This window comes from Balaenoptera acutorostrata, chromosome X (genome assembly GCF_949987535.1).
Source record: "Balaenoptera acutorostrata chromosome X, mBalAcu1.1, whole genome shotgun sequence".
Lineage (NCBI taxonomy): Eukaryota > Metazoa > Chordata > Mammalia > Artiodactyla > Balaenopteridae > Balaenoptera > Balaenoptera acutorostrata.
The window spans coordinates 130,954,077-130,979,544 of record NC_080085.1 but is presented as its reverse complement, the minus strand read 5'-3'; the positions used below and the strand labels follow the sequence as shown (position 1 = coordinate 130,979,544).

Below are 25,468 nucleotides of genomic sequence, written 5' to 3'. Positions count from 1 at the left end.
GTCTTCTAAACATTTCCATTTCCAGGGGGCTTTTCTGTGCTTATTAGATGTTAGAAGGCTTTGAAAACGTGATACTATTCTGAAGAAAAGGGAAATCAATGTGCTATTTACCTCCAACTCCTCCTCAATCCCTTTCCTTCCAGCCAGAACACAACCTTTCCAACTACTCCCCACCTCATGTTTATAAAGAGAAAGGTGGAACTGATTCAACTGCCCAAATAACCACAAAGTAAAATGAAAAAAGAAAAGAAGGTAAAACGGAACCGAAAGGAGCATAGTGTCACTCTGGGACACTATGGAACTAATAGATATGGTACACCCAGTAAACAATGTTGAACACCACAAAGGCAAGAGGGAAGAGGAGCCGGGAGCACCGGTCGACCTTAGGGATGTAGTCAGGGTGAAAGAGCTTGGAAGAGAACCCTTTACTGAAGGAGCACCCAGGGCTTGGGGGGGAACCGTCATCAGACTCCGAGTTACTGTTCTTGTCTGGATCAAAGCCCATAACATTACCATAAAGGCTCCAGGTACTGTCAACATTACACTTGAGTTGCTTCTCAAGGTCCAGGTAGCCACTCTCAACTCTGACGTCATCAGGCAAGCTACGAATGTCATGAAGGGTGCTATGGATCTCATCAAGGGTGTTACGGATCTCCTCAAGTTCGTAGTTTGCTTCTTGCACACGCCTCCGGCCGTGGACAAGCAGATGCTTCCTACTGGGGCCATGGTCTTGGCTCTCATTGGAGTCGGAGCTCTCTTCAGGGTCTTCTGGGTCACAGGTCTCAGCACGGCCATGGGCCTCGGCACGGTTGCGGATTTCAGTAGGAATAACACTGTCATCAGTATCAATACCATTAACGTGAATGCCATAGCTGGGCACGGCCTGCTCTGAGGTGGACGGGAGGTCACTCAGGCTTTCTGCAGTGGCCAGCCAGGACTGGTCCGAGAGAGAAGACAGTGAGCTGAGGCTTTCTGAGGAAGCCAGAGGTGCCTGTTCTGAGATGGAGGCTAAAGAGCCGAGGCTTTCTTGGCTTGCTAGGCCAGCCCACACCCGTCTGGAGGGAGGAGAGCCATTTTCATCTTCTATGTGAAACTGGTCATCCTTTAAGGAGACAGTGGATAGACTCATGAGGTCGAATGCTGCATGAACAATCACTTTCGGGGAGCATGGGGGTGGGGGACTTTCCTCATGAGCACCTGTAACATGACTGATGGGCTCTTCCACTGAGAAAGCCACCTCTTCTTCCTGGGGTCTCTTGTGTGCAAGGTGCTGAGGAACAGGACTGAGAGGCTGTTAGCATGCAAGGGAAGTTCATGGCTCTTGCTGCCCCCCTGGGGCAGCTGCTCCCTCTGGAGTGCTGTGTAGTGGACAGAGGCAAGACCTCCTCAGGCAGGTGGGGGTAAGTTCCCTGTAAAGGAGGGACATTAACGTACTGCCAGCAGCAAAAGACTCAGCATGGCTTTCGGAGTCAAAAGAGCAAAGGAAGGAGGGTTAGGTCAGCCTCTCTGGTGTCTCTTCCTTTCAGCTTCCCTGTGTTCCCTTTCCCTCTGGCTCCATTGCCTGCCATTGGAGGCATGCTAAGTAGACCGGATGTGAAGCCCAAAGGTCTTGGGAAATCTAGCTCTGCCACTTATGACCTTGGACAATGACTCAACATATAAAGGAGTGACGATAAATTGTTCTACTTCTTTCTTATCTGGAGTGTGTGTGTGTGCGTGTGTGCGTGTGTGTGCGTGTGTGTGTGTGTGTTGTATGAGGATTAAAGGAGCTAAGGAATTTGAAAGGGTCAAGTGCTAATCTTAGGTTTAAGAAGTGCTCAAGGAAAGCAGATTGTCAGTCAAAAAGCCAAACCTGCATCGCCTCTTGGTAGCGGTAGCGGGCCATGACTCTTTGGGCTCTTCTGAGTTGCCTCTGAGAGCGCTGAGGTCCTCTTCGGCTGTAGAAAAGATAGTTGATGTAGACGTATTCTAGCAAGGACAGAAACACGAAGAAGAAGCATACGACCATATAGATGTCAATGGCCTTGATACAGGAAAATTGGGGGAGTTTATTCCGCAGATGTGAGTTGATGGCGTTCAGGATGAGCATTGAAGTCAAACCTATAAACAATATAGCACAGGGTTAGTCCCCTCAGGTGGCTGAAGTTCTTGGCAAGCCATCAGGCCCACATCCCACTGGAAGGGAGCAAAGGCCATCTCTGAGACTGGGAGGGCCCTCAGCAAAAGGCCTTTAGCTTACCAGGCTTAGGGCCCTGGCTCAATTGCTGTCTTTGCTTCTCCTCCCCCATCTTTACACCCATCCTGTACTTCAATAGTTTAGTGATTTCCCATTGCTCTTAGGATCAAGTCAAAAATCTCCAGCCATGGTTTCACAGTGATTTACACGTCCAGCCCCATTTTGCCCTATGATGGTCCTTTCCCCTTTTGCCTGCTAGTATGTAAGCTTTCCTGTAGTCCATCCCTCAGAAGGTTTTGTGACCCCTAAAATATTACATAAATATAAAGGTTTAGCCTAGCGTGTGCTTCTAAAGAAGGAGGCTGAAAAGTCTGCCCCAAAGATGGTGAAGGAGAAAGCAGACCAGGGTCTGGGATACACAGGCATTCTGCAGAGTGGGACCAAATAAATTTGGGAGCTGATCTCTTTAGGCCCCTCCTTGGTACTGCTCAAAAGCCTCTGATGCTCCCCGTTGCTTATACATGAAGTTCCAACTGCTTAAAATGGAATTGCAAGTGCTTCCCAAGTCAGCCCAAGCTGTCTTTCTGCTACTCTCCCCACTTCCCCAGCTTGTGCTCCAGGCACCCTCCTGGAAGTCCTCAAAACCCAGTTTGAGCAATACTTTCTTGGTGCAGTTTTAGCCGATAAGACCTGGGTCATTACCTGGGTCATTTCCTCCTCTGGACTCTGATAGCATTTGTCTCAGCATTCCATTAGACACTTGCCAGGGGCAGCTCATCTAGAAGCCCTCTGCTGCCTAATTGGGCATTTTGATATGTTGCTTAATCAATGTTTATTGTGTTGCATTTCTGGTCTAAATTTGTGACTTGTCCATTCATTTATGTATCCAGCAAATAATGAATTCTGGTACTTTGGACCCAACATACCAAGATCCCAACCCTGATGTTTTTTTCACATCTGTCTCCAATGTTGGTCTCTCTGCTGTGGATTGGCTGGGCACCTGTAGCGTGCCTGTTAGGTCCCATCTTGTTTCCTTGCCTGTGCAGTCACACACTGTTCCTTACTCTCAAATTTTTTCTGAGCAAGACAACCCAGGTTCCTTTTTGGGATGGGAACAGGACCTACCTACTGACACCCTGGCTGCAGAGGATTCATAGTTCATCCAAAATGATATCCAGGAAACAACAGTGGTGAGGACAGTAGGCCAATAGATCTGCACAAGGTAGCTGGTGACTTCCCTCTTGACCAGGAACCTCACTATCAGGCGCACATAGGAACCTGGCAGGGAGACACACTGGTATTAGGGTGGTAGGGCTGAGGGGATTTTCAGAGTAAAGTACAGGATGATGGAGGGGAAACCAATGGCCAGTTCAGCCTCTAATATTCCAGTCTTGGCAGTATGCAGACCTGACCCCATTTGCTGCCTAAAGGCCAGTGACAATGGCATGTGTCAGCAGGCCCATATGGCGTAGCAAGTCTGCTATCTCTTCCTTCCTTCCTCACTTTCTCCATGTCAACTGAAGTTGAAATGGGAGAGACATGAGATATTTCAAAGCTACAACAGATGGAAGGGGAGAGGCTGGCCCTGGAAGGAGGCCTGTGGAGTGTCAAACCTGGCCAACTGTTTCCACGCACATTTCCTCATTGGCAGAGGGTAAGCCATTGGGACTTTATGAAGGGGGCTTTGGAAGGTGTCCAGAACAAGAACGGAATAGGAAAGAAGGAAGAAGAGAGTTTAGAGGTCAAAGGCAGAGGTCACCAGGAGTTTCCTAGGGTACAAAAGAGACAGGAGATAGGAGAGAAGGAGGGGGTCAGGCCCACCTGTGTAGAAAAACACCTCTTTGCTAGTCATCGTCTTTCCCAGGAAGCTGAACTGAGGGATGTGCAGTTTCTCAGTACCCTGGATGGCATTCCCATTGCCTTCCCAGTATAATAGGATGTCTTCAACTGTGTAGCCATCTAGGAGGGGGAAGGAAACAGAGTTAATCTCAGAAAGCAGGCATAGGCAGATTTCACACCAGAGGAACTTGTGAAAACCAAAGGATAGTTGGAACCTGCAATATTGGGGTACCTTTGTGTTTTGTGGGTCTGAGCATAGGGAAGGGGGGCACATGGAAAGAGAACTCTCAGTTTGAAGTTTCTTATCCAGGAAGGAAAGCACAGCAAAGAGATGTGCTCCTACCCATTAGCTTGTGCACAATTTTCCCATAGCTAGGCACATTTCCCTATGGGACTCTTTATAGCCTAAAGGCCACCTTCTCCCTGATACCATATGTATATATACCCCTCTCTGTCTGTCTGTCTGTCTGTCTGTCTGTCTGTCTGTCTGTCTCTCTCTCTCTATCTGGGAGAGAGAGAAATGGGGGAGGAAGGGAGTAGGGGAGATATGCAGGCCCTCTCGCTGTCAAGTTTGCCTTTGGCTTCCTCATGGCCCCAACCCCAGGTAGGGAAAAAAGGGGCCTTGGGAGACATACGTACAGCTTTCCACCTCCAGCTTGCAGGTCTGCTTGTCCAGAGGGAATTTTTGCAGATTCATGGAACAAGCTGCTGTGGTGGTGAGTCTGCAAAGGAAAAGCAAAAGGAAGAGAAAAGTGAGTCAAGCCCAGGCAAGTAACTGTTCCTGAGAAAACTGAAGGGGTGGGGTGGGAAGAGGCACCCCAAGGACTGACCCACCTAACACCTTCCCACACTGCCCACCTTAGAGCTGGGACCTCCTTCCCTCCCTTTCTTCTTTCCTTCTTTCTCCTCCCCACCCCGCCCCCACCCCTCACTCTTCCTTCCCTCCTAGAGGAAAGATGAGTTGCAGTTGTGTAAGGAGGAGAGAGGGAATTTGTATGTGACAAAGACACCCAAATGTCTGGTAGGACTTACACAGATGACAACAGATGTATGGCATGTCAGGAAACCTCAGGGTGTCAGAATGGGAAGGGTCCTTGAGGAAACTGAATGCAGAGACAGAAAGAGGACTTTCTTGCTGAAGGAGCAGCAAAGCTGTCAGGAGGAAACCGCTACACTGAAGCAGCTGAAGCACCAGATCTGATGTGGAGTGCCTGTGTGTGGCATGCGGGTACCGATGTGGGCAGTGGCCCCGGCCTACCTTTGGCCATGGGAGCTGCTCCGGCAGCAATCCCATCTCTGTGCATCGGCTTATGAGGGTACTGGGGCTTAGCAAAATGCCAGTGGGTGTAAATGGATAGGAGGGATTAATATATCTGAGGTGAGCTATGGAATGGGACTTCAAGTTGTCACGTGGTAGGTCCAAGAGAGGAATCTGAGGAGGGATCTTGGAAGACCTGGGGAAGTGGGAGAAGTGAACAATGGGGAAGAGGATAATTAGAAAAGTTCTTTGCAGCCCCAGCTGGGAAGCTCTGGCCCCTTCCTTGTCCTGCCTTTCCCAGTTGCTGATACCACCCTTGTCCCTTTCAACTCTTGAAGTGATTTCCATTTTGTACAGTGGGTAGTGTGTGTGTGTGTGTGTGTGTGTGTGTGTGTGTGTATTTCTCTCCCTTCTGTGAATTCTACATGAACATTAATCAGCTGAGGCCCCCTTTGTGACCAGTGACCTGTTCCCTGTAAGCTTTGTTGTTCTCTGACTCCAGTGCCTTGGTCCATGGGAAAGTGGATGGAGAAAGAAGAGGGAAACAAAGGGATACAGCAAGAGCACCCCAGAGAAAGAGATCCAGAGAAAGAGCTGTACCCTAGTAGCTACCTCTTGGAGAAATTTTCTGAGCTAAATTTATGTCTCATGCTTGTCTTAAGAGACGGTTTGTAAGAGATGAGGCTGTGCGGAGGGCTTTGGTGACCGTCTGCTATGCTATAAATAGGCCAGTGAGGAGCTCCAGTGTGCACACATTCTGTTTGTACAAAGCCATAGGCAATAGACGCACACTGCGCACCCTTGGGTCCCCTGCATGTTGCATATATGATCAATGGCAGAGACCAGTCCCCCTCCTTCACTGCATGGGAGAGAAAAGACACAAATAATTAACAGAATATACATTCAATGCTAAGGCAAGGGAGAGCTCTTCCAGTTGAGAGTATCAAAGATGATTTCTTGACAAAGAGGGCATTTGAATTAGGGACTGAAGGATGGGAAAGCTTCAGACTTGTGGAAAGAGGAACGGGTCATTCCAGACAGAAGCAACAGCATATGCCAAGGCATGGGGACAGGACAGCCAAGGATGGCTGTGGGAAACTCTGAAGGTTCCACTTTGACTACTGAGTGAGGGAGGCAGTGAAAGAGAGATTTGGAAAGCAGTGGGCTCCTCTGTGTGTCCCTTGGAGTGTGTTCATGGGATAATTAGTGGGAAGAAGGTAGGCTGTCACGGTGATCCCCAGGTCCCTGGGGAAACTCACCGGATGCCATACCGCACCGTTCCATCTGGCTGAAGCTGAAACACGCGATTTTCCACAGTCACATCATGCACAAAAGCATCCTTGCTATTTAGAAAGTAGCAGTCAGGGACCCACAACTTCTCAAGCATCTGATAGTCCAGGGTCAGGTTCAGATTGGTCTCATGGTATGCTAAACGTGGATCTTTCCAGGTCTGATGAAAAAACATTGTAATAGTATAGTCCTGAGGAAAGAAAGGTAAATCCTAGTTGTAAGTGAGGTTGCCCAGCTTTCTGTCCTCAGTGTTTGTGTGTATGCAGGTGTATGAAATACATCCTAAATATAGATGCGTAACGAAACATATGTAAGAGTGTTCAATGTTACGAATAATAAAATGAGCCCCATATAGTTAAAATTCAGGTTAAGAAATAGAACGTTCCCAATAACTATCAATCTTCAACGTGTCTCTTGCAGAACATATTTCCCACACCTCCCAGCAGTAACCATTATCTTAGATTTTAATGATAATAATCCCTTGCTTTTTCTATTTTTTCTCTATGTTTTCCTAAGTTTTATTGTCTATCTATTTCTAAGAAACATATTGCTTAGTTGGACTTATTTAAAGTTTTTTTCTGAATGGAATCACACTCTATGTATTCATAAGTTGCTTCTTTCACTCAACATTATGTTTGTGTGTTTGCTCAGGTGGATGTGTGTAATTAAAATTTGTTCACTTGCACTGCTGGATACTATTCCCTTATATGAATAGACTACGTGTATTATTATGTGATGACACCATACATATCAAAATCGCAATGAAATAAAAACTATAAAGCAAAATTCCAGTTTATACCCCTATAAAGTGCAGATAAGAGTTCCCAATGCTCCTGCCTTGCCAACATTGGTATTGTCTGACTTTTGACTTTTTGCTAGTCTGGTGGATATGTAATGGGTTCTCACTGTGGTCTTATTTTGCATTTCACTGATTAATAATAAAGTCAAGCATCTTTTCATAAGTTTATCTGCTACTTGGTTTTCTTCACAAAAGCGAAGTTCTTGTTTAAATTTTCTGATCATTTTTCTATTGCTTTAAAAATATTCTCCTCAGGAATAAAGATGCAGACGTAGAGAATGGACTTGAGGACACGGGGAGGGCGAAGGGTAAGCTGGGACGAAGTGAGAGAGTGACATGGACTTATATATACTACCAAATGTAAAATAGATAGCTAGTGGGAAGCAGCCGCATAGCACAGGGAGATCAGCTCGGTGCTTTGTGACCACCTAGAGGGGTGGGATAGGGAGGGTGGGAGGGAGACACAAGAGGGAGGGGATATGGGGATATATGTATATGTATAGCTGATTCACTTTGTTATACAGCAGAAACTAACACACCATTGTAAAGCAATTATACTCCAATAAAGATGTTAAAAAAATAAAAATATTCTTCTTATTAATTCACAGGAATTATGTGTATTTTCAATACCAGTCCTTTGTGTTGCAAATATTTTAGTCCAATCTGAATTATCCTTTCAAACTTGTCATACTCATTTTGCTTTTTTATTTTGCAAAACAGAAGTGCCAGAAGTTTTGGCTAAAGAGAATATTAATACAGTCTAGTTACCAGTATTTCTTTTTATAGTTTGTGTTTTCTGTATCTTTTTAAAAAAGTCCTTACCTATCTCAAAGACACTAAAAGAATAACCTATATTATATTTTAAAAACATCATAAGCCGTTCACTTTTATGTCTGTAATACATCTGGATTTATTTATTTTTAATTTCAGGTGGCTGTAGTTTCCAAAACCTACTGTGTTCCTCCATGTGGCCTCTGCTGCAGGTCAGAACAACAGGCTTATGACCCTGCTCCTTGTCTCATGGCTGGAGCTGACACACTTACCATAGTCATTTCTGAGATCTGTTCAATACTGGAGACATAGATAGATACTCCCACTGGCACAGGGGCACCTACAATACAGGAAGACACTATTACATGCAGGGTAGGAAAAAGGGGAAAACATGGACTCAGGAGCCAGACTGCCTGAACTTTGAACCCCATTTTGGCACTTACTAGCTATGTGACCTTGAATAAACTACCTAACCTCTCTGAGCTTAGTTTCCTCATGAGTAAAATGGGGATAATGATAGCACTTATCTCATAGTTAATGCAAGCCAAGCACTTAGGGTAGGGCCTGGCTCACAATATGCTGAAAAGAAAGGGTCAGGCCAAAATGAAGAAAAAAATAAGGGAATGAAGCACTCTTTTTCTAAACGTTTTCTTGATAAAAAACTTAAGAGCAATGAGCCCCAAAGCAAGATTTGTGGTGCGCATGAGCATATTTGTGTGAGTTCATGTGAGTGTCTCCATGTGTGAGCGAGTGTGTGTTTTTGTGTGAATGAATGCGTGAGCTGTGTGCATGAGTGTATGTGAGCATGTTCACATACCTGAGTAAATCTGTGCATGTATTCATGTGCAGGTGAATGTGTCAGTGTGCACATGAGTGTATGTGAGCATGTCTGTGTGTGAGAGAAGGCATGAGCATGTTTGTATGCTTGAGTGTGTTGTGTGGGAGTGAATTATGAGTGAATGTGTTTGTGTGATCACGTATGAGAGAATGTGTGACTGTGTGAGTGTATGTGAGCTTGTTAATGTGCAAGGGAATGTGTGAACATGGGTGTGTTTGTGACCTTGTTTGTATGTGTGTGAGTGAATTTGTGAGTGTTTTCATGTATGTGAGCATGTTTCTGTATAAGTGAATGTGTGAGCACATTTCTGGGTGAATGAATGTGTCAGCATGTGTGTGTATTTGAGTGTATTGTGTGGGCGTGGATATGTAGGTTATTTGCGTGAGCCTGTTCACTTGTTAGTGTATTTGTGAGCATGTCCATGTGTGAGTGAATGCATGATTATGTTTGTGTGTGTAAAGCTGTGTTTGGGAATGTAAGTGAACTTATGGCTGTATGTATGTGTGAGTGAGCATGTTCATTGTGTGAATATGTGAATGTATTTGTGTGTGTGACCTTGTTCACATGCAAGTGATAAGTGTGATAAATGTTTACACTTCTACACTCACACCCATCACACTTATAACTGTGAGTGTGTAAGTGTGGGTGTATGTAAGCATGCTTATGTGCTTGAGAAAATCTGTGAATTTGTCCATGTGAGTGTGGCTGAATGTGTGAGTGTGTTTGTGTGTGAGTGAGTGTGTGACCATGCTGACGTGCAAGTGAACCCATGAGCATATTCATATGTGTTAGCATGTCACTATAGAGGTATGAGTGAATGTGTGAGCATGTCAGGTGCGTGTGTTTCTGAGTTGGTAAATGTGTCAACATGTTTGTGTGTGTGTGCATGTGTGAGTGAACATGTGGGTATGTTCATGTGTGTGAATGACAAAGCATGTGTGAGTGTGTGTGTCTATGTGTGTGAGTGAATTTGTGTTTGTATGTGTGGGGACGTTTGTGTGCAAGTATAAGTGAATGCATGAGCATGAGCATGTGGATGTATGTGGGTGTGTGAATGAATTTGTGAGTGTGTTTGTGTATGTGAGCATGTTTGTGTGAGAATGAATGTATGAACATGTTCATGTGTGTATGCAAATGTGTGAGCATGTGTGTTAGTGTATGTGAGGGTGTATATGTGTGTGAGTGAATTTGTGTGTTCATGTGAGTGAGTACATGGGTGAGGGTGTTTGTGTGTGTTAATATGTAACTGTGATTGAATTTGTGCATGTACATGTGCATGCGTGCATGTGTGTGTGTGTGTGTCTCTGTTTCTGCCTCCTGGCTTTCTTTTTCAGGACTAGGTGTTAGTGCTGCCCATTCAAATGTGATAATGGATGTGCAAATATATACTAAACTATAAAGTACTGTGGAAAAATACATTTTAATTGTTTCCTCATTGACTCAAAACTCTCTTCACCGGGCCTCACAGCTAAGCCATTATTCTATGTGTATTACATCACGTTGCTGTTATGGAAACACGTGTGACGCTTCCAATTCAGCTTGCTGGCTTCACTGCAGGCTGGCTGCCTAGAAGCTGAGCTGCAAAGTGCTATTGGGAATCCATGTATGAATGGCAGCTGAGAAGTAAATGGGCCTCTGTGTGAAGGCATAGCATTCACAGCTATTGTGAATGATCGCTATGTAGTGACAGGGGTTTCTAGAAAGGCAGTTTTTTTTTATTACAGCCTTTCAGGCTCCCCACATGCGTTTAGATGAGGATGGAGGCTGTGTTACGCAGGCAACAAGCCCCAGAAGGGCCAGGCAGTCATCCCCTCAACTACCTCACTCTAGTGTCAAACTTATAATCCTAGACCATTCTGTGTCACTCAGGCAATCCAATCACTTACAGCAGAATCCTGGGGACCCGAACCCTAAAGTGCCAGGGCTCAGCTTTGTCCAAAGACTCCCAGTTGAAGAGGCAAGTGAGAACTGAAGTGCAGTCCACATTCCCCTCACCAAGGCATGAGTCTTGGCCCAGGATTGTGGCCTGGAGGAAGGGGACCTGGGATCTTTTTCTAATTTATCCACCTAAATTAGGAGGGAATACCTTATGTGCTAGTAGTGGTCAGAACAAGAGCTTAGCTAAGATATCCCACATCCTTACAAGGATAACAGAGGGGAACAAGATGCTTCCAGGTCAGGTATCTAAATGCTATCTCTGGGGTGATGGCCTCTGTCCCATATCCCGTCGCTGTCCTTCCTGATGGACTCAGGAAGGCAGAAAAAGTGGGAGGGGGTAATCACTTCCCTCCCTCTTGGAAACTTTGCTACCCCAACTCTACTTCCTCCCTCGCATCCATCAGAGTAGCAGAGGAAGAGGAGGTAAATGAAGGAATGATGAAGATGTCCCATTTATTCTTTCACTCCACACCTATGTCATACCAGGTGATGGGCTAAGCAAAGTCCTTAGGGGCCTGCCTTTTGCAGCACTATGGAGTCCCACTTCTCTTGCTCAGAAAGAAGCAGCTTTGTTAACTTTCCCTGGCCCCTCCTCCTCCTCTTCATCCTCCTTCTCTTCTCAAGGAAGTAATGTCTCCCATTTGAACCTAACCACAGTTAGGTCATGTCTCTGCATGTGGGGGACGTGTGGGCCTGCGTGTTAAGCTCTGAAACTCTACTTAACTTCAGACACAGAGGGAAATTTGACTCTGTGTCTAGTGGGAGTCATGGGCTACCCCAACTCTAAACCCCCTGGCCCAGCTCTCCAATTGACTGCCTCCCCGCCACCCAATAAAACAGCCCCAGACTTAGAGCCTGTAGTTCCTCCTTCTGTCTAAATGCTAGAAGGTCCTGCATTGTCCTTGCCCTCCCACCTTCATCTACTGTTTGGCCAAACTGGGGACCCAGCTATTCCCATACTCCCCAGGTGTGCATGCCCATAAAGCTTAGGTAACCCAGGAGGTTAGGCATCAGGTGTAAACAAATCCAAGTTAGCTAAAAAAATGGCTGTGGGGTGCCTTGGAGATACCATTGGCCAGCCTCACCTGACAATCCCCAGGGGGTGGTCCTTGCCTCTGTTCTGTCCCCATAGCCCCGGATGCCTGCAGAGATGGCAACCTGAAGCAGTGGGGAGAATGTGCTTGATGTACTTAAATGGCTGTTGGTTAGCTTTTGCTGAGACATAGGAAAACAATGAATGGAGAAAATGTAACAGCTACACCCTTGACACCCACTGTTGCTTGGTGCAACTGGTCCAAAACCAGTGTCATGCAATGGAGTGCTCGCTGTGCCCTAACACCTGAATTCCTATAATGAACGAACTTACCTTCTGCCCTCTCCACTCCAGCCTCCCAGTCCCCAGTGCACACTCACCTTGGGTCCAGGGACTGCACGGCCTTCTGCCCTCACACTTGGAGGAAGCAAAGCAGCAAATGGGATACCAGTCAAATGTCCCACCTCCAAACCTAGGGCATAGGGCGATCAACTTGGTTTTCAAGGGGGCTCCCTAGGCAAATCACAGAGCCCTCAGTGGTCTAGCACAAAGGCAAGTGGTAACAGCTGTGTGCCCTTTAGGGTGGAGGCTTTGTGTATTCAGAAGACCTCATTCATAGGTACAAATGTGAATATTAGCATTCATTAACCCTTTAGGTTCGATGTCTAGTTCTACCACCTGCAGGAAGGAGAGTGCTTTCTCTGACTTAGCCGCCCTATTTTTTAGCTCTTTCTCTGTTTCCTTTGAGCCAAAATGTGACTAACGTCTATTTAATGCACCCTTCCTCTTGTCTGTCCTTGGTCTAGGTTTCTTGGGCGTCCCTTCAGCCAGAGAATGCTATTCCTGTTCTGTGGGGTCGGGGAAGGTTGCCTGTCACTTTAAAGCTGTGTGATGGAAGCCAGTCACCCTTTCCAAAGCCAGGGGTGGGGGGAGGTGAGGCTAGGCAGAAATAAGAGGAGAAATTGATGTATTGGCTTCCTGGAGGTTTGTATTTCAGTTTCCTTGTCATTTCTCATCTTTGTGCTTAAGATCTGAGTGCTAGGCTAAGGAGTTTAGATTTTATTTTGCAGTTAAATAAAGCCATCAAAAGTTCCTGAGGTGATCAGGTGGGATTCATAAAGATCACGCTGACTGCAGTGTGTTGAATAAACTGAACCTGGTAGGAGCTGAAGGCTTGGGGAGGGGGACCAGAAGCAGAAGTGCCTGGGACCCAGGTGGGTGAAGTAAACTAGGCAGAGAAGACCATGGCCTTAGTTTTAAGCCAGCTGAATGGGGTAAGTGCCCAGGGTGCAAAGAATGTGTTCACAGGTGGAACACGTGTCCTCCCCATAGATGGAGCAGAAAACTCTAGCATGAGAAGCACACCTGGTGTGATTAGTGCTTCTCCAGCCACCCCAGGGAGTGTGCTTCAGGCTCCGTGCCACTGTAAAGGAGTGTGGAGGGGGCAGAGGCCTCTTGCATTAGAAGGCAGAGAAGTGGGAGAAATTCCAGGGGCAGAGTGAAAGGCCTGGGGGTTGGGGGCCTGGGAGTGCTCTGCTACAGGTCTCTGCAGGGTCGGGAAGGTGGGGTTTGGAGAGGCACAAGTGTCCGGTCTAGAGGACTGCTCCTGGTCAGCTCACTGGGTGGGGCTGGCTTGTTGTGTCTCAGCTCTAGTATCTGGACGTGTCTTACCTCCAAAATTGGGCCTCAGACGGACATCATATTTCGACAGCACCCTGTCCAAAATCTTGTGAACCATAGCTTCATTTGCACAATTTTTGCTGAAACAGAGAAGTCATTGGTAAATATTGGTCATCAGTGAATGCCACACTGCTTCTCAGAAAACAAACAACAAAGAGCACCCCAGGCATCAACTTGCCAGGGCCTTCCCTCCTGCACACATGCAGACATATACAGCCATACATGTACACGTCTCTCCCCGCTCCCCTCCGTCCCTGCAGTGAGTCAGCCAGAAGCACAGCATGACGCAGACTCCTCTTTCCCCCTCCTCCTCCCCAGCTTTTATCCAAAGCGTGGGGCCTAAAGACTGGATCCTTGTTACCAGGCAGAACTGGGGGTGGGGGGGTGGGGGGAAACTGTAGGGGAAGTGGAGAGGAGAGGGTGTGGGCAGGTGTGAGCCCTCACATAAACGTATTACTTCAACCCCCTAAGGAGCCCCACTTTACCATCAGCCTGGATGCAGCTTTCCAGGTTGGTGGGAGTCCTCTTTCCAGGGGCACCTGATTGCCCCAGGAAAGGTCATCTTTCACCCTCAGTACTCCCATGAGCTGAGCCCACCAGTCTATGTTCTCTAGCTCAGTCACATTTCCCCTACCTAGGCTAGGGCCAGCATTTTGTTGTCACGTCTATGTGAATCTTGCTTTTGTACACCTCTGTTTCTAAGATTTGGCATATTACATATGACACAGAGAGAGAGCCTTGCTCATGTAGCAGAGTTTTATGACCCTCATAAATCACCATTTTTGATTCTTGGGGTTCAGGGCTGTCCTCAAAAACACATGTATTCTTGGAGCAGGCATCTCTTTGGCTAAGCATGTGCTTCCAGCCTAGACGTGTCTTGGGTGAGCACATGTAAATGGACCCAGCGCAACCCCGCAGAGAGCTGGCCTTTCCAGAAGTCTCTGATGTGCTCTCCCAATTCACCTAGTCCTTCATGGGGGGCTCTTTTCCCCAAAAGGGGCTTGTGAATGAGAATAGGCCCTGGGCATCACTATGACTCTTAGGATCTTTGATGCATTGACTATGGAACATCAGCCTCTGCAAATCTCTCTCGCGTGTGTGTGTATGTGTGTGTGTGTGTGTGTGTGTGTTCACTAGCGCAGTTTGGTATGTTGGGTTGAGGACATTGCAGAGCTGTCTGCTGGAACCTTGCCCAACTATCCCCCCTTTTCCTAATACATGTTCATTTCTGGTTTGCCATTTAAAAAAATTATTCTCAATCATCTTTTAAAAAAAATCTCATCATCTTTAATGACAAAATTTCAAACTGTGCACATGAATGATTCCTGAATTAAAGCAACGCATTTCTGCCTGTTTAGGACCACACACACATTATCTATATGCCAGCGCTCAGGATCTGTGGCCACCACAAATACACATTTCCATGTGATCTACATGTAAAGCCTGACTGTTTAACATCTCTTCAGTTATTTGCAGACCCAAACAAACTTGAAATCAAACAGCTCATCTTCAAATGTTTTCACAGGAAGCAAGTACAAAAATGCACCCATCTCAGGCCACAAGGTTATATGCTACACAGCCACCGATCGCACTGTCTGGGCTACGATGAGGTTGAGTCAATAATTTCTATCTGCAGCATGGGAAAAGGTCCCTCACTACTCAACACACACATTCAGGAACACACGCACGCACCTCATGGAATAGAAAAAAAATCCAGACTCAAACAGGTGTCTCTACTGTCTATGTTTTGTGAATTTCTCATCACCCTGTACCCCCATCCCCCAATCCTACAGGTGCCAAAGGACGTGACTGGGAAAAGCTACTAGGGGCCTTGGTCCCCGGGGATGGATGGCAGACCTTGGGGTAAGAGCATCTTTCCCCCCACCCCCCAGGGCTGCAGTTTGGGCACACGCAGGGCTCTGTCAGGTCAGGCGCCGCAGTAACAGGGGGGCTGAAGCACAGGGCCCCCGGCGGCCCCCACTTCCATCCCACCAACCTCCAGGGACCTGTAGGCAGAGCCCGCACGCCAGGGCTCGGCGAGCCCGGGTCCAAGTCTTCCCCAGCCCGCTCCGTCCAAGAGGTCCGAGGCTGCCCGTCCTCTCCTGTCGCCGCCATGCCCAGCCTGGCGGCCCCCGCTTACCACTTGAAGAGGTCCAGGACGACATCGGGCACGGCGGAGGAGAGCTCGAAGTGGAATTTCGGGGCGGGATTCAGGTCGTTGCCCTCCGCGAGCCAGGCTCTGACGAGCAGCAGGAGCACGGCGGCTCGCAGCGTCCCACGGATGCCCATGTGGCTACGGCCGTCCGCCGCCGGGGAGAGGGACGGGGTGTGGGCAGTGCGGGGAGAGAGGGAGCTGCGGGGTCGCTAGGAGTCGCCTCTAAGGAGACAGTAGCGAGAGTATGGGGAGCAGGGAGCGCGGGGTTAGGACCGGAGCCCAGGACCCAGGGGGAGCAGTCCTCCAGTACCTCTGCCCGACGCAGCGCCCTCAGGACGCGCCCGGCAGGTGCGAGGTGCGCTCCGTCTGCGGCCGCTCCAGGCTGCGACTGGCCACCCAGCCTGGCGCCCGGCTGGCTCCGCCCACTCCGACGGTAGCACTGGCAGAACCAATCCGGCATGTGCCAGGAGCCGCACAAAAAGGCGCGCGCTCTTGCCTCCGCCCGCAGCCAGCGCACCGCCCGCCCCCGCCCCTTCGGGCCTCTGCAGTCGTCCCCCTGCTCGCAACAGACACAGACAGGGGCGGGGCCGGCCCGGGGGAGGGGGAGGGGAATCGGCTGCAGGGGGGCTGGGCATGCATCCACACCTAGGGCACCCGGTGGGTCCTGCTCTTTCTCTCTGCAAAAATGCAAAATGTGCGTTTCTTTTGGAAGACCGTGTGCCCAGGAGTCTGTTTTTTTGTGGTGAGGGAGTGAGGTAATTAGACTGCCCTGGCTGAATCTACGTTCTGATAGAGCTGGACGCATTTGGGTCCCCAGGACAAAGCTCAGGGAACTGGAAGGGTTCACCAACTGGGATCACGCTGAGATGTGACTGTCCCATAGCCAGGGCTGACACCATGGAAGGGGAAGAAGGCAAAGACCAGTGTTTCAGATATTCAAGGGAGTTAGTCCCTGGAGAGCAGGCAACTCATGCTCCTGCACTTTGGGCCCATCATGTGGAAAAGCCTGGAATTTTAGCTATTCTTTCCACTACCTCAAACACTCTCCTATGAAACAAAAGGATCTCAGAGGATAGGGAAATTCCTCCACCCAATCCCCTCTGTCCTTCCCTTCTCAGATCCTTGACAAAGCAAGCTCAGAAAGACGTCCTTCAGAGCACATGGGCCAGATGGTCAATCAATAAATAGACCTCAGTCACGTTCACCAATGCTGAACTTCCTAAGGCATGCCACTGAGAAGGGTTTCAATGAAAATGGATTTTAGGTTCACTCTTGGTTAGCTAAAACATTCACACAGAGATATAGCCCTCTTCTCCTTTCTCTCAGTATTTGGTGAAGTGAGTTGGGACTCCTTGTGCTCAGAAAACCTTCAGTTGCCTGGTTGGTTGAGTGTTTCCCACACTTAAGTGTTTAACTCTTTATCCCCACTTTCTTAACCATCTTAGAACCAAACTTTAAAAACATCTGTCTCATAGTTCCCTGCCTTTTTTAACTAGCAGAACACCTTTGCACCTTCCTTTCCCTTCACCCCACTATTGCAGCAAATGGTCTCCTTCTCACATGAGTGTAGAAATAAAAGAAGATGGTGGAACCTGCATGTCACTGACTATTACATACAGGAATGGATCAATAAAACTCATCCCTACTGCTATTAATTCTGCCCCCATTGTCTCTGGTCATCCAGGCATCCTTGTAGAGACAATCCTTGCTTGATAAAAGTGGGAATGGTTATTCTGGGTCATTTTGTCCAACCATCTGGATTGTAATATGGAGAAACTGAGGCCCAGAGAAGGAAAAGGGATTGGCCTGAGGTCACATAACAGTAGAGGCCCAAACTAGAATCCTATTTCCAGGTTTGACTACTTCCAGAACATTATGTTTTGTGTTTTGTTTTGTTTTTTGTTTTGTTTTAGTGTGATTCAGTGTCCACTGGAAATTCAGGCAACCGCCAGCAGATGGGAGTAAATTTATTTAGATGAGGATGTTCCCAGTATCCTGGAATCAAATTCCACAGGCAATTGGTCCCTCATTTGTCAGGGGAAAACAAGCCTGAAGCTTGAAGTTTTATTCTTAGGTGCCCTTGTGACTACAAAGATTGCCAAAAAGTTGATGATGAAGAATTCACTTCCAGACCTTACATCCCAGAGGGTCCTCCCCAACTTCTGCTCTCCCTAGAGGTAATGCTTTGTTGAAATTTCTAACTCACAAGACAAATAGCCCACAAAACAACAAGAAATACAAAAATGCCACTATAATTTGCATCAATACTTGTTGAGCTTTTGTCTAGTTAATTTATTAGAATATCCATAAATATCCAGATTGAATGGGCTTACACCTATGGGACCATGATGTAGGAGAAAGAGCACTGACCTGGAAGTTAGCCCATCTGTGTTCTGGATCCAGGTCTGCCACATGGCAGTGAATGTTCCAGTTTGGCTGGAGTGTAGGTTATGTTTGGAGTAAGACAAAAGGTAAGAGAGGTAAGAGGCAAGAGATTAGGCAGAACCTGGCCTAGTGAGCACCCACACTCAGTGCACAATAAATAAATGAAGCAAGAGAGTTTTGGACCTAATTGTCCAAACAAAGGAATTTGATTTTTATTTTAGAGTCAACTGTATGCTTTTGAAAGGATTGTGCAAGGGAATGACTCAATCAGAACGGTGCCTTGGAAGAATACCTGGTTACTTTGTGAAGGAGAAACTGGAAGGAAGAGAAACTGAGGACGATGACAGTAGTTAGGAGAGTATTGTTTACTTCTGCTTCTTAAAAAGCTAAAAATAATGAGTCTAATCTATAGATTCAATGAAATCCCTATCAAAATTCCAATGGCATTTTTCACAGAAATACAAAAAAAGAATCCTAAGATTCATACAGAACAATAAAATACACTGAATAGCTAAAGCAATACCAAGAAAGAAGAACAAGGCTGGAGACATCACAATTCCTGATTTTAAACTTTATTGCAAAGCTATAGTAATCAGTACAGCATGGTACTGGCATAAAAATAGACACATAGAACAATGGAATAGAATTGAGATCCCAGAAGAAAGCCCATGCCTATATGGTCAACTAATATTTGACAAAGGAGCCAAAAAGACTCAATGGGGAAATAAGAGTCTCTTCAATAAAGGGTGTTGGAAAAATTGGATTAACCACATGCAGAAAAATTAAATCGGACCCCATCTTATTCTACTCACAAAAATTAACCTGAAATGGATTAAAGACTTAAATGTAAGACCTTAAACTGTAAAACTACTAGAAGGAAACATAGGGGAAAAGCTCTTTGACATTGGTCTTGGCAACTGTTTTTTTGATATGACATCAAAATCATAAGCAACAAAGGCAAAAATCAACAAGTGGGACTATATCAAACTAAAAAGCTTCTGCATAGCAAAAGAAACATCCAACAAAATCCAAAGGAAGCCTATGGAATGGGAGAAAAAATTTACAAACCACACATCTGATAAGGGGTTAATATCCAAAATATATAAGGAACTCATACAAGTCAATAGCAAAAAAACAAACAATCTGACCAAAAATGTGTAGAGGAACTGAATATTTTCCCAAAGAAGACATACAAATGGCCAACAGGCACATGAAACGATGCTCAACATCACCAATCATCAGCGAAATCCAAATCAAAACCACAGTGAAATATCACCTCACACCTGTTAGAATGGCCATCAACAAAAAGACAAGAGGCAACAAGTGTTGACGAGGATGTGGAGAAAAGGGAATCCTTCTCCACTGTTGGTGGGAGTGTACATTGGTGCAGCCACTATGGAAAATATCATGGAGGTTCCTCAAAAAATTAAAAACAGAACTACAATATGATCCAGAAATCTCACTTCTGGGTATATATATGAAGGAAATTAAATCAGGATCTCAAAGAGATGTTCATTGAAGCATTGTTCACAATAGCCAAGATATGGAAACAGCCTAAGTGTTCACTGATGGATGGATGAAGAAGATATGGTACACATACATAATGGAATATTATTCAACCATAAAAATGAAGGCAATCCTGTCATTTGCGATGAAATGGATGGAGCTTGAGGGTATTACCCTAAGTGAAATAAGTCAGACAGAGAAAGACAAATATTGTATGTTCTCACTTATATGTGGACTCTAAAAAACCCAAACTCAAACAGAGTAGAATGGTGGTTGCCATAGGCTGAGGGTGGGGAGAAATAGGGAGATATTGGTTAAAAGGTACAAACTTCCAGCTATAAAATGAATAAGTTATGGGGATCTAATATACAGCATAGTGACTATAATTAATTATAATGTATTATAAACTTGGAGAGTAGATCTTGAAAGTTATCAACCCCCCCCCCCAAAAAGTAATTTTGTGAGGGGCTGGAGACGTTAACTAACTTCATTGTGGTAATCATTTCACAATATAAACATGTGTCAAATCCTCATGTTGTACACCTTAAACTTACATATGTCAATAATATCTCGAAAAAGCTGAAAAAAAACCACCCCAAAATAGTGAGGCTAAAATCTAGAAGAATAAAAGAACCCAGAGAGGGAAGTCTGGCACTAGAAGTCATTTTGCCCTGAAGGCATTTGATGAATCATAAGAGAGCTGTGATTTGTGGTGCCCTCTTGAGAAAAGGGGACAAAAGTTGAAGTCCAAGGCCCAAACAACTGGGAAATTTGATAAGACTTCCTGCCACTTTAAACTGAGACTGAGTAGCTACCCTTTCAGGATAATGGTGAACCAGTAGCAACCAGCCCTTGCATGGACTTGTAGTCTAGATACCCATCACCTTGATGGTCCCAAGAATCTGAAGCCTTGAATTTGGATTAAAGTAGTGTTGGACAGGTAGTTTCCCCAGGCATTTGTCAGAAGCAAATGAAAATACTTTCTATAGACAGGTACTGTCATCCTAGGCCTGAAATCATTCTTACAAATAATTTTTCAATAATATGTCAGCACATAGTCAGAAGAAACTAGGCATACAAATAAAAATATGTAATGTGAGTTACAGCCAGCAGAAAAGAATAGATGGCAAAAACAAATTCACAGACATTTCAAACATCAGAATTATGAGACATAGACTATAATAACTGATTTATCATATTTCAAAAAATAAAAGATAAGCTTGAAAATATTTTCAGGTAACAGGAAATGTCATATGGACAATTTGAAAAAGGATCAAATAGAACTAGAGCTAAAAAATATAATAATGAAAACTGAGAATTTAATGGATGAATGGGCTTAACAGAAGGCAAAATGCAACTGAAGAGAGAGTTATTGAATTGGAAGATAGGTCACAAGATACTGTCCACAATTCTGCCTGGAGAAACAAATTATGTGGAAAAAAGAAAAAGGCAGATAAGAGACATAAGGAATAGAGTGAGAAGATCTAACATACATTTACTTGATGTCCCAGAAAGAGAGGAGAGAGAAATGGGGAAGAAGATGGCTGAAAATTTGAATCCACAGTTTTAAGAAGCTTGGTGAATCCTACATAGAATAAATAAAAATAATTCTACACCTAGAGGCATCATAGTGAAAGTGCATAAAATCAGAGACAAAGTGAACTATGCTAATGGTTCAAGTTAATGAGGTCCCAATCAAGGGCACAAGTAAGAGAGATTGAAACAAGAGGATGGGTGTTAGACCCTGGCTTGCAAAATGCATTTTACTAAAATTTTCCATGAAAAACAATTTAATAAAGATGTTATCCATTTCATTCCCAATTAACAAAATATACTTGTTAAAAGTTGGATTATTTAGAGCAACCTGACATGTAGGAGCTTCACAGTTGTCATGTTTGAAAGGCCACCTTCCTATAAGTATGTATTTCTTGTCTCATGGGCCATGAAACAGGCAAGCATTCTCCATGGGTCTGAAATGCTGGTTGCAGCTGATTTCTAAGGCTGGAGAAATGTGCTTATATAAGGCTTTCTAAGAGTAAGCAGAATAAAAGTGAATCTTTGTAGGAAGGCTTCCTTTTGCTTACCCTCCCCCAAACTTTCACTCTGTTTCTAAGGAAAAGTATATAAAATAAATAATTCTGTGCTTCCCAGGGTGTCTTATTACATTCCTCAGGCTTGACCATGTGCACTCACTCACTGGCCTGCATAAGGCTGGACTGCAGTTGAATTTCTGTAGGGGTTTATATTTGGAACAGACAGAGCTAAAAATGCAATAGACTGTATTTTGAGACAGTGAAGTCCTGACTTGTTACTAGAGCTGTTCATATAAAGCCTGTCAGGGATGGCCAAATAGGAGCATCAGAGTTTCTATGGTCTCCCGCACCTCTGAAATTCCCTGACAACAACCTAAGCTGAAAACATCTGTCTATAATGTCTTCTAAGAGGAATTTCAAGTGTTTTTGCATAAACTCCTTTATGTATTTCTTCTATTTGAGGGACAAACATTCTCATATACTCTCTTGACCTTCCTCCCTAGAAAACCATTTCTCCAAGAGAAAATTTTGTGAGAGCAAGAAAGCTTTCTCTATTGGCTCACCCCAAGCCAATCAGAAAGTTGTCCAACAGTGAAGACATAAACCAACATTCACTTGTGGCATGCAATATGTCAACACAAATTCTGACCAAATATTAAGAGAGAAGTTGCTAGAATTTTGATTCTGAGTTTGCAGGGCTTCTCCTCACTTTTGCTGGGAATTCACAATTTGTGTAGGTCACAGCTTTCCCCCCCAAAGTCTGCAGAAACCTGACTTTTGATATATAGCATGTTCAAGCAGTATTTTACTCCCTTTGCATGGAAGAGAAGGAATAGGGAGAATGATCCACTAACTCTAAGGGTTTTCCCCCCCGGAACTGGTTGTAGCATAGTGTGCTAAGAAGGATTTGACTACAAATCTGAAGATTTAGATTGGAGTGCTGTCACCAGCTACCTAGGCATGTGTCACTGCCTCTGAAACTTAGTTCTCTCATCTGAAATGTGGGGTGATAATAATGCCTATTTGTTCATGGAACAATATAGTCAGAGGGGAATCCCTGTCCGTCCCAGCTTCCTAACTCTGGGGCTTCACCTCACTTAATCCCTCAGCCCCATCAGGTTTCTCATAATCTCCTTCTCAAAAGACTGCGGTCATTACCACTACTAGCCACCAGGGGTCCTCAGTTCTCTTGGTCTAACGGTGGATTGACTCTATATTTATAATCTGTTTCCCCGAATCCAGGGAAGCCAGGCTGACATTTACAAAAAAAACCTTCAACTCGGCGAAACAGAGGGGTGATAAGCACAGGGAGCAAAGGTCCTTCTGAGAGAGGAGGTTTTAGTGCACAAATGGATGAACCTCTACTTCTACGCTGGGGTCCTAGCTGCCACTAGCTACCCTGTACCTCAGCAGGGCTGCTGATGTCTGGCCTTGGGCACCTTTGCTCTTGTTCCCAGGGGGTGAGAAGCGGGGATCCTGTACAAATGGTAAATAGGTAGCTCCTGGAGTTGTGTGGCCATATGAGGTGTTCTTGGTAAGAAGGGCTCCTTTCTTAAATATGACTCCCAGAGCACAAATTTCTCAAAACAGCCCCTTTCTCCATGATCTCTCAGCAGAGTCTGTAGTGCTCATCAAGTATTTCAGGTGCTGCCCACACTCCCCAGCCCCCTTTCAGTTAGCTGGGGCTGTGTGACTAGTTCTAGACAATGAAATGCAAACTTTAGTGGCACATATCATTTCCCAGATGAGGCATTTAAGAGCCAGTGTATAATCCATAAACTCTCTCTTCCTTTGCCCTGGTGATGCTGAAAGCCAGATGTTGAAATGGTGACAACAAAGATGGAGGGAACCTAGACCCCGAGTCCTCAGGTGGAACAGAGAGCTGGTAACTTGCCCCTGATCTTGTGTGAGCTGGAAATCAAGTTTTGTTATGCTAAGCTGCTGAAATTTGGAGACGTTTATTATTTCAGCAAAGCCTAGCCTATCTTGATGGATACACTCTTTTTCCCACACTCCTCCCAGTGCCTGTACTATTATTATAAAGGCCCATGGACAATTCTCTCTGCATGTTTTATAGGTAGCTTGAATCCAAAGTATTCCAAGATTATCCTAATTCCCAGCAAATATGGTCATTTTGGGGTATTCTCAATCCCTGTGAATTAATATTCAGTTGTTACCTGATTGCGACCTAGAAGTCATCTATTCCATGTCCTTCTATCTCTCCACTCCCATGTTCATTCATTCATTCATCAGCTATTTATTGAGTACCTATTATGTGCCAAGTACTTTTCTGGGAACTGGGACATAATAGTAGGAAAAACAAAATCCTGTCAAAAATCCCTGCCACCATGGAAATTACATTCTAGGAGGGGGAGAGAACGCTTGGTGAGTGGGATGGTGGTGGTTGGAGGATGAGGATGTTATTTGAAATAAGGTAGCATTTGAACAAAAAGACTGGAAAGAGGAGAGAATGCAAGCCATGCAGACATCTGGTGAAAGAGAATCCCAGGAGAGAGGATGGCAAATGGAAAGGCATGAAGGTAGAAGTATGCTTTGTGTATTCAAAGAGCAGCAAGGAGGCCGATGAGGCTGGAAGAGAATGAGTGAGGGGTACAGGAATAGGAGAGGAGGTCCAAATGGAAACAGGGAGGCAAGATCATGTAGGGCCTTGTAAACCCTTGTAAGAAATTTGACTTTTACATGGAGTGAGCTGGAAAGCCAACGGTAGATTTTGGACATAAGAGTGACATGATCATACTAATGTTTTAGAGGGATCCCTCCAACCACTCTGTGGGCAATAGGCTGTGGGGGACAAGGGCAGAAACAGGGAGGCCAGATTTGAAGCTACTGCAATAATGCAGGTGGCAGATGATGGGCTCAGACCAGGGTAGTAGCAGCGGAAGTGATGAGAAGTGGTCAGATTCTGGATATCTTTGCAAGGTAGAATCAAAAGGATTCCCTGACTAACTGGATATGAAAGAAAGAGAGTGTCAAAAAAGACTCCAAGAGTTTGAGCCTGAACAGTTGGGATAATGGGCTTACCATTTACAGAGCTATATAAGACTCTGGGAAGAAGTTAAGGTATGTGGAAAGCCAAGGATTTGGTTTTGAACATTAGAAGTTTGCTTTGACTATTAGGTGCCTAAGTAATAATGTTGAGTAGGAATTTAAATATATAATATCCCCCCTCTCTGCCCAATGCATTCTTACTCATCTTTCAAGACTAAGCCCAGCTATTATGAAGCTTTTCCCAACTGGCCAGGCAGAGATAGTGACTCTTTCCTTCATGCTCCAAGGGTGCCTTCAACAGTCCTCTAGAACAGCATTTCCCTCCTATATTGTCATCATTGCCTCTCATCTCTCTTCCATGATGAACTGGGAGCTCCTGTAGTCTCGGAACTGTTTCTGATTCATCATGTGGCTGCCTAGAACTCAGTCCAGAGTCTCCTTTATAGTGAGAACTCAAGAAATGTCTGTTGAAAGAAGCATCCCAGAAATAAACAGAGGAGAAAATTTCTCCAAAGTCAGAGCTCATGCAGGATGAGGACTTGGAAGTGGCTATCATATTTATTGGTTAGAATGCTCAAAGATGATACCTGAGAGAGAAGAAGCCTAAGTACCGCATGTTGAGGAACAGGCTTTGCTCTGTGGCCTTGTTTGGCTTTCATTTTTTTTCCTTTTTTTTTTTTAACATCTTTATTGGAGTATAATTGTTTTACAATGGTGTGTTAGTTTCTGCTTTATAACAAAGTGAAACAGCTACACAT

The 25,468-nt window shown here is 45.2% G+C and overlaps 1 protein-coding gene across 1 annotated transcript; it reads right to left on the bottom strand.

The window, feature by feature from the left end:
- Positions 1–301: 301 nt before the first annotated feature.
- Positions 302–15,911, bottom strand: GABRQ (gamma-aminobutyric acid type A receptor subunit theta). The gene is made up of 9 exons (XM_007183566.1): positions 15,763–15,911; positions 13,614–13,702; positions 8,406–8,473; positions 6,533–6,753; positions 4,655–4,737; positions 3,998–4,135; positions 3,302–3,454; positions 1,857–2,100; positions 302–1,124 (listed from the first exon to the last, which is right to left on the bottom strand). The coding sequence occupies exons 1-9, from the start codon at positions 15,909–15,911 to the stop codon at positions 302–304; spliced, it is 1,968 nt and encodes a 655-aa protein (XP_007183628.1).
- Positions 15,912–25,468: the final 9,557 nt, after the last annotated feature.